Genomic DNA, 12,463 nt, shown 5'->3' on the forward strand with positions numbered 1-12,463 from the left:
TTAAAGTGATTTTTTGGAAACTACTCCAAGCTTTTCAAGGAAGGACTCGAACGAAGCTTTAGCAAGTGACTTGGTGAAGATATCCGCGATATTCTCCTGACTTCGCACTTCCAAAGTATTGATAGTTCCATCAAGGACCTTTTTCTGAATAAAGTGATGTTCCACCTCAATGTGTTTAGTTCTTGCATGGAATACTGGATTGTTTGCAAGCTTGATGGCACTTTGATTATCTCCATACATCATAGTTGACTTTGACATAAGTAGATGCAAGTCTTCAGCAAGTCTTTGTAGCAATACACATTCTTAAGCAGTAAGAGCAGCTGCTTTATACTCCGCCTCCGTGGTTGACAAGGAAACTGAGTCTTGCTTCTTGCTACACCAAGAAACACTTGTTCTACCACAGAGAAATATATAGCCCGATGTAGATCTTCAGTCATCCAAATCACCACCAAAATCAGCATCCGTATAACCAGCTAACACCAAATCATTCTTCTTCTGGAAGAACAAGCCCATGTCTGATATTGAGTTGATATACTTTAGAATCCTCTTTGCAGCTTCTAAGTGAGGCTTTCTTGGCCTTTGCATAAATCTGCTTACATATCCCACTGAGAAGACAATGTCTGGCTTTGTAATAGTCAAATACAGTAGACTTCCAACAAGAGCCCGAAAAGGCTTGGGATATGCAAGAAGTGAGCCTTCGTCCCGCCTTAACCTTGTACTTATCTCAAGAGGAGTAGAATATATTTTGCTTTGCTTCAATCCAAACCTGTCAACAAGTTTCTTGGCATATCCTTCTTGAGTGACAAAGATACCTTTGTTCATGTTTGTCACCTATAAGCCAAGAAAATGGTGTAGCTCTCCCAACTTCTTGATGTCAAATCTTATGGAAAGCTCATCTTGAAGCCTAGCAACTTCATCTTCATTGTTTCATGTTATTATCATATCATCCACGTACAAAAGAACAACCATATGCAAGTCTCCTTGTTTTTTAACAAATAAGCTAGGATCTGATTGTGATGCATCATAGCCACAGAAATATAGATACTGAGCAATTTTTTCATACCATGCTCGTGGAACTTGCTTGAGGCCATAAAGGGCCTTCTTAAGTTTGCAGACATAATCAGGATGTAAGTTAGAGACATACCTGGGTGGTTGCTCCATATAAATATCTTGTCAAGCTCTCCATATAAGAAAGCATTCTTCACGTCAAGTTGCCATAACTTCCAATTATGCGAGGCTGCCAAGGCTAGCACAACTCAGACAGAGATCATTTTAGCCACCGGACTGAAGTTTTCTTCATAATCTTCATCGTACTTTTGAGAAAATCCCCGAGCAACAAGCCTTGCTTTATATCTATCTATGCTGCCATCTGCTCTTCTTTTGATTTTATAAACCCATTTACAAGAAATGGGTTGTACATCCTTCGGCTTTGGTACAAGGCTCCAAGTTTGATTTTTCATCAGAGCCTCCATTTCATCATCCATAGCAAGCTCCCATTCTTTGACTCCTTTAGCTTCTTCGAATGAGGAAGGTTCTTCATCATCAATTGGTCCTGTAAAGAAATAGGAATACATACTGACAAAATTTTCATCTCTGAAGCGAGCTGGCTTGATAATAGTTCTTTTTGGCCTTCCCGAACCACTTGAACTATCTTCTTGTTGAGTTTCATGTTGTTGAGGTCCAGGACTTCCCCTTTCTCTTAACTCCTCGGCAGCTGTATTATCTAGAGAAGCACTTGCAATGGGCAAGCTTGAATCTCCATTATTTAAGGTTTTTAAACTCGCTCCATCCAATGCTGCTCCATAATACAAAGACACTTCGTCGAATATGACATCCCTTGAGACAACAAAGAGATGAGTTTTAGGATCCATGCACTTCCATCCCTTTTTCCTTTCATCATATCCGACAAAGATGCATTTCCTTGCCTTGGTATCTAACTTGCTCCGTTGAGAATCCGGAATGTGAACATAACAAACAAAGCCAAAAACCCTGAGGTATTTCACGCTAGGCTTTTCTCCAAACATTAATTCATAGGGAGACTTCATATAGTTTGGAGAAAGCGGCATCCTATTAATCACGTATGCTGCACATTTCATACCTTCAGCCCACAAGGCTCTAGGTAAATTCTTGGCATGAAGCCAACTCTTACATGTCTCAGGTAAGTGTCGGATCTTCCTTTCAGCCACTCTATTTTGTTGTGGTGTATCCGCGCATGTTAGCTCTCTTTTAATGCCATGCTGACGATAAAAGGAAAGAAACACATCTGATGTGAACTCACCGCCATTATCAGTTCGCAACCGCCTTATTCTGGAATCGAGTTCACCTTCAACTGTTTCTTTGAACTCCATAAACTTACTGAAAACTTCTGACTTGTGCTTCACAAAATAAACCCAAGTGAATCTAGTAAAATCATCAATGAAAATTAGCATATAAGAATAGCCTGAAAATGAAGGAGTTCTCGTTGGCCCCATCAAGTCACTGTGAATAAGTTCTAGTGGGGCATTGCACCTTGACAAGGATCCGTCAAATGGAAGACGATGTGCCTTTCCATATTGACATCCTTCACAAACCTCTCCTTCACCAAAATTTCTTAAGTTAGGCAAACCTTTTACTAGACTTAACTTTACTATGCTTTTAATTTGTCCATGCTTAGATGTCCAAGTCTAGCATGCCAAAGATGTGTATTATCATTGCTACTCATCTTCTCAATATATGAATTAGAGGAAGATAAGACATATAAATCGTTAACTCTCTTACCTGAGTGAACGATATCTGTCTTGAGCACCTTGATATTTTGAAGGAACTTCACATCATGTGAGCCAAATAGCAAATAGTTTCCAGCATCTATAGCATTTGCAACTGAAAATAGATTTTTCTTCATTCCTGGAACATAAAAGACACTATTGAGGGTGATAGTGTCTTTTTGCTTCTCGTTGATCACAATAGTGCCTTCCTTCTCAACATTATGGAATGTATTATCTGCTGTAACAATGACATCATGTCCGTTGTATTTACGAAAGGTGGAGAATTTGGATTGATCTTCAGTGAGATGGTGCCCACATCCTGAATCCACAATCCAGTCTCTTTCAAAGTTTATGGAAGCCATGGCATTTATTGCTCGAGTCTCCGCTGCGAAGCACTTTTCCCAGTCTTCTTCTTTTTCTTCTTCTTCAGCAACTTTCTTAGTTTGAGCCATATTGCTCTCTTTGGCTCGACAATATCTTTTTATATGCCCGACTTTGCCAGAACGACAACATTTTAAAAGTTTTTTACCGTTACTGGAAGACTCACCCTTCTTTCCTGGCGAGCTTGAACCACTTGAGGATTGAAAGTACATGCTCTCTCTTGATTTCCCTTTATAGTTTCTCTTATCGGCGACAAGAGCATTTCCTTCCCCTTATTTGATAGATACATAAGCCATCTGTTTGGCTAGTATCTCTTGTGACGACAACAAATTCTCAAATTATTCCAAAGATGGTTGTTGAACCCATCCTTGAATCGATGTAACAAATGGAATATATTCTGGCTTTAAACCACGAATAATGATTCTTCTTATTCGTGCTTCAGAGATAGCCACATCCGGATTCAATAGAGAAATTTCGGAACACGGATTTTTAACCTTCAAGAAATACTCGGTGATAGAGAGATTACCTTGAGTGGTGTTAGCTAACTCATTCTCCAAAATCTGTAGCTGAGCTTCATCCTTCTTGTTGAACAGTCAATCGAAGGTCCTCCATATTTCATGAGCTGATTTATACCTTATAATATGATCAAATAAATTAGGAGAGATAGACCTCTTTAAGATAAACTCCGCCTTAGCATTAATCTGCTTCCACTTATTACGCGCATTGCTATTTTTCGGTGTGTCAGCAAGAGGACTTGTGTTACTCCCATTGACAACTTCCCACAAATCCTCACCAACAAGGTATGACTCCATACAAGTTTTTCATACCTTGTAGTTGGACTGGTTCAATAACTCAATCCCCAATCCATTAGCACGACCACCCAAAACCATTTAGAGAAACCAGTTGAATCAACCACTAACCCGACCTTGAAATCCAGAAGCCGTCTTATGGCTCTGATACCATATAAAGAATAGCAGAAGAAGAGTATTATTTGGAAACCTTCTGCTAGCCCAAGATCGTTAAATAAGATTGGAAGATTCAACTAAAGAAGAGGAAGCTTGAAAAGAGAAGAGAGATTTTTGAAAGGAGAACTTTGTTATTGAAGAAGACTTTCATGAATTTGGCTTGGTTACAAATGAACAAGATACCCTCTATTTATACTAGCCTATGGATGATTCTAGATATGATTCTAGATAATGTACAAAGAAGATTCTAGCAACCTTATCTTCTAACAACACTCTAGAATATCTAGACATGTCTTATCTTTCCACAACATTCTAGAACATCTAGATATGTCTACCAGATAAATATCAAGGATACTATACTAGGACATTCTAGAGGATTCTATATTTTTCCAAAAAATCAACTTTATTTTTTTCACAAAGAGGATTCAAAATATAATATATAGAAGTACAAGCCGAATAATGCCTTATATGTACAGTGTAATTTTTCGATAAAGGGGGTTCGAGTCAACCCCTTCCGCCCCTAAATCCGCCCCTGTGGACAATATCTTCTTGATGTACCAATTTAATGACAGCTAAAGCTACAATAGTGATTGACAATCAAGTCATTCGAATAGGCTGGCTATTCATTAATTTTAGCTTGTCATTTCCTTTCCAAATTCTCATTTTAATATTATCTATACTATCTTAAAAGATCTATACTGATATAAACACACGTGCAACGTTAAAAACGGACGTGGTGTTACAGGTTGTTTTTATTCACAAAGTTGTTAGTAACATTTTAAGAAAATCAAAGTTTATACAGTTGGTCTGGTTGATCGGGCCTGTATTCATTAACACCTTTGATTAATAGTGTGAATATCAAGTGATAATTGAAAAATAACCGGAGTGTCAAAAGTAATTGAAATTTAGTCACATTTCATGTAAAGGTAAATTTGAACGAAAACATTATTCTAAATTCGGAAAATATTTCAGCATAATATACTGGAGTTCGAATTTTTTACTTGTGAACTTCCAACATAATATACTGGAGTTCCAGCATAATATACTGGTCCAGCATAAAATGCTGGAAGTTTATACACAGGTGATCCACTCTCCAGTATATTATGCTGGAACTTTCCGTGTGCTGGAGTTTCAGCATAATATGCTGGAAGTTAATACACAAGTGCATCAATCTCCGGTATATTATGCTGGAGTTTTCCGTGTTACAGCAAAATAATAGTTATTTTTCAATAACTTTACAAACGCTGGTTATTTTTTAGTTACCAGTCCGAAAACTAGCTAGCTCGTGCTATATTCACTTTATTAATATTGCAGCTTGACCAGCAGAACGCCGGCCTACTGTGGCAATAGCAGAACCGAATTTCAGCGCGTTACCGTCCATTTCCATGGACTTTCTTATTCGCGGGTGCATTCATTGTGCAGTGAACTTGAACCCTCAATAGTATCTAGCAAAAGTCAGAATGCCTGAGGGGAATTTCAAAGTCAATGATTCTGAAAAATGCCAAATATATGAAAGTGGACTTTTCTTAATATCAAAAGTGGCTCAGTTCTCCTTATTATATCCTCACAAGTTTTGCGCTAACCAATAACCATGGTCATATTTCAGTAGCGTGAAACTAAAGAAATCACTTCATTCCAAAAGAAGTAAATACTACCAATCAATTTATCTAATTTTCAGTTTGATATTCAATATTAATTTGTTACTTTTTTGGAAATTGAGAAATTACATACCAGATTACTATGTAAAGAAATCTTTTATAGATAAAAATACTTCAATTATTTAGCAAAAAAAGAAAGAAAGTATCTAATGAAAAAATTGTCCCTAAATAACTGTTCGATCCAGTGACCAGGGACAAAGCCCCCTTTTGCGAAGGGTGTTAGTTGACCGTCATTCCTCGAAATATTACGAAAAATTACATTGTCTATATAAGTAAAACATTAACTTTAGATGTATATAACATATATTGAACACCTTCTGTCGGGAAACTTTTTTACTTCTTTCGAATCTGAATACCTTGGGAAAATTTCTCACTTGGCCGCTGCCAAGGATGTACATATATATGGGAATCCAAGATTTGAATATGATGGATTCGACCTAAAAAATTTTAGCACTAGTCTTATTGATCATCTACTCTTAAAATTATTAGTTCATAACATGATGATATAAGGTGGGAAACCAAATCCTTCTGATATGACATCATCCCTCAAATCTCAAGCAAACCTCTCTGGCCTATTCCACACTAGTATTTTGGAGCTGGAAAAGTACTTATAAAGAGACTGACTCACTTTTTTCATACTCAACTGCAAATTATATTGCTTTACTTCCATATATATATATATATATATATATATAGAATGGTGTCAAATACATATAAACAATCAATTTGCAATAACAATCAAGTAATGAATAACAATCTTGATAACAATAGAATCCATCAACCAGAATTATTTTGAGCTCAAACGGCAAAGAATTATGTATATACATAAGGCATGAGAATATTTGTACTTTAAACTAGATCTTTTTAAACTCCATGTTCATCATAATTTTGAACTCATCAAAGTTAAGAACTCCATCACCATCAAGATCAAATCTTTGAATCATGGATTTGCAATTATCAACAGAGGTAGACTCACCAAGTCTACTCAACATCCTCTTCAAACTCTTTGGAGTAATTTGACCTGTTCCTTCCATTTCATACATCTCAAAAGCTCCTCTTAACTCACTCTCCTTATTCTTTTCCTCCACGTCACCTCCTTCCATTAATTTACTAAAATCCTCTAACCCTAACATCCCATCTCCGTCTGAATCCGATAGCCTCACCGCCATCTCCGCCTCCTCCTCCGTCAGCTCCCCTCCTACCGCCCTCACGCACCGCTGTAGCTCCGCTGGCGACACTTTCCCATCTCCGTCCTCGTCAAAGTACGTAAATACCCTCTCTAAACGATCACTATTTTCATTGCTAGTATTGATTATACTCACAGAAAGAGTACTAGTACTGGCCGTCTGATCAATAACCTCATCGTCCTTGATTATGATCGGCTTTTTGGGCGAAAATATATTCCTTAATCTTGAAAAAACGGACTTGTTTTCGGTAGAGCTAGAAATAGTTTCCATGCACATGCTATAGCTAATTAGTATCGTAAGCTAATTTGTAATATGAGAAGCAGAATATGATAATTAACTTAAGTGTATAACCAAGAAAACTAGGAAATGTTTTGTAAGAAAGATGGTTGTTGCATGAGAATAACAATTGGTATTGGATGAAGGAAGAGGAAGAATTGGGTTATATATAGCAAGTATAAATAGTTTAAGGGCTGAGAAAGCGATGGGAAGGAAAAAATAAAGAAGTAGTAATGGGGAAGAGGTTAGTTAATGGCGGTTGAAGTCGGCTTTCCGTGGGATTTGCGCGTACGGAAGCTTCGTGCTGGGTTTCAGTAATGAATATGTGTCAATTTTGTTGCCTTTTCTTTTTTCGGCTTCTTAAAAGTCAAAAGTAAACGCCAAGCGTGGGTGAAGATATCTAATGATAATCATATCATATAATATAAACAATTTAGTGAAATTTAATGGGTAGAATAAGTTACTCCTATTATTTATTTTCTAGGTTGATTTTAATCTAAATATATATTGACATTGTGAAAATTATATCACACCATTAGGTAACTAAGAGATAACTATAATAATTATAAATGAGATTGGTAACCTAGAAAAATAATTATATTTACAATAATTCTGAGCATACTGATACAATAAAAATTCTTTACAGTACTATGTATATAAATTAAATTATTTCCCATTTGTACGTATCACACTTGATTTGGAAAACTTGTTATTGTCTTACGTACTTAACTTGTAATAATAATAATCAAGGAATGGGAGAACTATGATAATCGTGTGAGCAAGGTAAATTAAAGTTTGCTTGTGGATTTCCACAGAAGCTCTTAAAAGTAGAAATAGGGTTTCACTTTTCTTTTGCGGGGTTGGGGTGAGAGATGGGCAGACGCGTATGTCTAAAGTTATATATATATATATATATATATATATATATATATATATATATATATATATATATATATATATGCGCGCGTGTCACATGCCACATGAGGCTTTTAAATATAGTAAGTCTTGTCCAAATTCTTGTTCTCTTCCTCAATTTAATGTTTTTTAAAATACCTTTTGGAGTACGGAACGTTAGGGATTTGAACATTGATAGTTTTCTTGTAAAGAAAGTAGCTAGCTGTTAGGGTCCTGACTCTTTGACATCGGACGTGGCGCGCCTGTGGCAAGAATTTGGCGTGATGGCCTTGCCATTGGCCTATGTGCGGGCAAAACGATTATGCAGGTAATGGACAAGACAATGCTATGTGTGCTGTTGCGGACAAGTATTCGCCAAGGTCTTGGGGCAGGCAAGACATGCTTGGCAAAGGCTTAACAAGGCAGTGCGGGCAAAGTTGGGGCGGCATGGCACGACATGCGCGCCAAAGTTAGTGACACAGGCACTTCGGGTTGTGGCAGCGACAAATGCAGGTTAAGCTAAAGCACATCAATCCGGGATGATGGCAAAGACTTTAAATAGCTAAGGCAAGGCTATGTGAAGGAAAATACAAGCAATGGCACGAGTGAAACAAGGGTTGACATGGGCAAGGCAGAAACTCGGCCAAGGCATGTGGGGGAGGCAGTGGCGTCGGGCGTGTGCGGCAAAATCATGGGCGGCAGGTTGCGGGTAAGGCATTGGTGCGGAGCAATGTCAAAATGAGCCAAGTCTGGGTGCAATGCCAGCCTTGGGCGTGCAGCAGCTGATCAAGTCAAAGGGCATATGTAGTGCATATGCCAAAGCTGTTGGCGGTTACCTTTTTATAACCACTTGTACACATGTCTGATTTATGCTTGTATCCACTACATTTCGTGTAGAACATGGCCTATGCAGTTGGGAATGTCAACTACAAGATAGGAACAGACTTATTCTAAACCCGACAAGCGGCAAAAGTTGTAGATAACAAGTGTCCATGTGTTGTCAAGTCCTAAAGGCTGCCTATGTGCTATAAATAGGTGCCTTTGGACTTAGTCAGATTTAGTGTGGGAATTTCGTGTGAAATTCAGTAAGGAAAACAAGAGAGAAACGTGAGTCTTTCTAAGTGTTACAAAAAGGGGCTAAGGCTGGATATTGGGCAGGTCTTAGTGTGCAAGATCGACTTGTGATCTTGGCTAGACGAAGTGGGTTGTGAACGACTTGTGTTCATAGCAAAGTGAGGGTTTCCTTAGTAGATTCTCGAATTAACGCAAAGGTTGGTATTTTCCCGTATTTGATTGTGTTCTTTTCAATTTGATGCCAAAATTCATTTAAGGCCAAGCTTGCTGAAAATTTGGCTAAGTGTTGGGAAAGGATGAGTCAAATGCACAACTTGACTGCCGCGCGGGAGTGATTTTGGACTGACCAAAAATGCCCCTGTGACAACTGGTATCATAGCGGAGCAAGGTTCGTGGCGGTGGCAAGACGACCAGTTATAGATTTCGTGTTGTTATGTGAGAACATGGCTAGTGGCACAAATGCTGAATTGCGCCAAAGGGTGGAACAGTTGGAAGCACTCGTTGGGCAGGCTCTTGAAGTACGTGCTGATTCTTCTATTCTTGCGAGAATGGCACGTTTGGAGGCAGATTATGCGATGAGGCATGAAACTACGTTGGTAGAAATGGCCTTGGTACGCAAGGAAAAGGAAGAACTGTGCAAGGAGGTGGTTCAACTTCGAAGGGCATTACAAAATACTACCCCTAAAAGTAATGATCGCACCAAAGTGAAAATTTCGGAGCCAAAGGCTTATGATGGTGCAAGAAGTGCCAAAGAACTGGAAAATTTCTTGTGAGATATGGAGCAGTATTTCCAGGCTGCTGGTGTGCCGGATGATGAAAAGGTGATCATCACACCTATGTATTTGACTGATGATGTGAAAGTTTGGTGGCGTACACGAGTTGCGAAAGTGGAAAGTGCTGGACTGCCCAGGATTAAAACTTGGGAGATGCTGAAGAAGGAATTAAAATCTCAATTCCTTCCAACCAACTCGTCATGGGTTGCAAGAGATGAATTGCGTCGCTTGAAGCAAAGTGGCACGGTGAGGGAGTATGTCAAAGAATTCTCGTCCTTTATATTGAATGTAAGTAATATGGCAGAGGAAGACAAGCTGCATTACTTCGTGAGCGGATTGAAGGGCTGGGCGCAATTGGAGTTGAGAAGGTAGAATATTCAAAGCCTCTCTATTGCTATTTGCGGCAGATGCATTGGCTGACTTCAACATAGGTGATGACCCTGCTGAATCTTCGCATTCGAATTCCGACGAAAGAAAAGACAAGGCTAAGGAATGGAAGAAAAGTGGGAAAGGCCAAGCTGCCAAAGATGAAGGATTTGCCAAAAATGGGAGGCAGGCGGAGACTTCCAATGGCAAAGAAAGAAGCGGCAAGTTCTAAGGCTGCTTTACTTGTGGTGTACCGCACTTGAAGAAGGATTGTCCGGTGCAGGCTAGGTGAATGCTATGCTGGCTACGGAAAAACAGAAACAAGTGGCAGAGGCAAATGCTATTGTGGCAGATGTGAATGGAGCAACAAGGGCGTTGTATGTCAACAACCCCTTAGGGTTGATTAATTGAGTTGGCTCGACGAGGACGTCGATTTCAAAGGGTGCGGGTGGTTTGTTAGGGTCCTGAATCTTTGACATCGGGCATGACGCGGTTGTGGCAAGGATTGGGCATGATGGCCTTGCTATTGGCCTATATGCGGGCAAAACGATCATGCAGGCAATGGACAAGACGATGCTATGTGGGCTGTTGCGGGCAAGTATTAGCCAACGTCTTGGGGAAGGCAAGACATGCTTGGAAAAGGCTTGACAAGGCAGTGTGGGCAAAGTTGGGGCGGCATGGCACGGCATGCGCGCCAAAGTTAGTGGCACGAGCACTTCGGGTCGTGGCAGCGACAAGTGCGGGTTAAGCTAAAGCACGGTAGTCCGGGATGATGGCAAAGGCTTCCATAGCTAAGGCAAGGCTATGTATAGGAAAATACAAGCAATGACACAGGTGAAACAAGGGTTGACATGGGCAAGGCAGAAACTCGGCCAAGGCATGTGCGGGCAGCAGCGGCGTCGCGCGTGTGCGATAAAATCATGGGCAGCAGGTTGCGGGAAAGGCATTGGTGCGGAGAAATGTCAAAATGAGCCAAGGCTGGGCGCAATGCTAGCCTTGGGCGTGCAGCAGCTAATCAAGTCAAAGGGCACATGCAGTGCACATGACAAAGCAGTTGGCGATTACCTTTTTATAACCACTTGTACCCATGTCTAATTTATGCTTGTATCCACTATCATTTCGTGTAGAACATGGCCTATGTAGTTGGAGATGTCAACTACAAGATAAGAACAGACTTAGTCTTAGCCCGACAAGTGGCAAAAGCTGTAGACAACAAGTGTCCATGTGCTGTCAAGTGTCAAGTCCTAAAGGCTTCCTATATGCTATAAATAGGTGCCTTTGGACTTAGTCAGATTTAGTGTGGGAATTTCGTGTGAAATTTAGTAAGGGAAACAAGAGAGAAACGTGAGTATTTCAAAGTGTTTCAAAAAGGGGCTAAGGCTGGGCATTGGGCAGGTCTTAGTGTGCAAGATCGACTTGTGATCTTGGCTAGACGAAGTGGGCTTTGAACGACTTGTGTTCATAGCAAAGTGAGGATTTCCTTTGTAGACTTTCGAATTAATGCAAAGGTTGGGATTTTTCTCGTATTTGATTGTGTTCTTTTCAATTTGATGCCAAAATTAGTTTAAGGCCAAACTTTCTGAAAATTTGGCTAAGTGTTGGAAAAGGCTGAGTCATATGTGCAACTTGACTGCCGCGTGCGTGTGATTTTGGACTGACCAAAAACTCCCCCGTGACACTAGCCATCATAGGCATATTCATATATATATATGAAAATTTTGGATTCCTGCAACCACCTCAATACTATAATAATAATAATCACTGGTATACTCGGCGGCTAGCTAGTACGTTATATATTGCACGAATATCTAAAAGGGATTGTTACGCAAATAGCCGGTCAAATTTACTATTTACTTTTTTTAGGTGGTATAGATAGATATATTATTACATTGATTATACACATATTATACATCCGCCGGGTCTTTTTAATTTAAGAAATTAGATGGACGGCTATTTGGGTTAATTCTTCCCTATTCTTTTTCATTTTCTTTTTATCATTCCTATTTTATTCAGAAAGTTAATACTTTTCTATGGATAAATCTTGGATTAGAAAGTCAAGGAACACCATGGAATATTTATTTGGTTTAAATCAGTTTTTAGATTTTGCATTTGCTAATGCTGTTGTTGGAGATAGAATAAAGTGTC

At 39.3% G+C, this 12,463-nt stretch overlaps 1 protein-coding gene across 1 annotated transcript; it reads right to left on the minus strand.

Annotated features, from left to right (window-relative positions):
- Positions 1 to 6,462: 6,462 nt before the first annotated feature.
- On the minus strand, positions 6,463 to 7,383 carry LOC109210047 (putative calcium-binding protein CML19). The gene has a single exon (XM_019373420.1). The coding sequence runs from the start codon at positions 7,209 to 7,211 to the stop codon at positions 6,603 to 6,605; it is 609 nt and encodes a 202-aa protein (XP_019228965.1). The 5' UTR covers positions 7,212 to 7,383; the 3' UTR covers positions 6,463 to 6,602.
- Positions 7,384 to 12,463: the final 5,080 nt, after the last annotated feature.

This window comes from Nicotiana attenuata, unplaced genomic scaffold (assembly GCF_001879085.1).
Source record: "Nicotiana attenuata strain UT unplaced genomic scaffold, NIATTr2, whole genome shotgun sequence".
Classification (NCBI taxonomy): domain Eukaryota; kingdom Viridiplantae; phylum Streptophyta; class Magnoliopsida; order Solanales; family Solanaceae; genus Nicotiana; species Nicotiana attenuata.

Coding starts and splice junctions, on each gene's coding strand:
- LOC109210047 (XM_019373420.1), bottom strand. CDS start 7,211: ATGTGCATGGAAACTATTTCTAGCTCTACCGAAAACAAGTCCGTTTTT.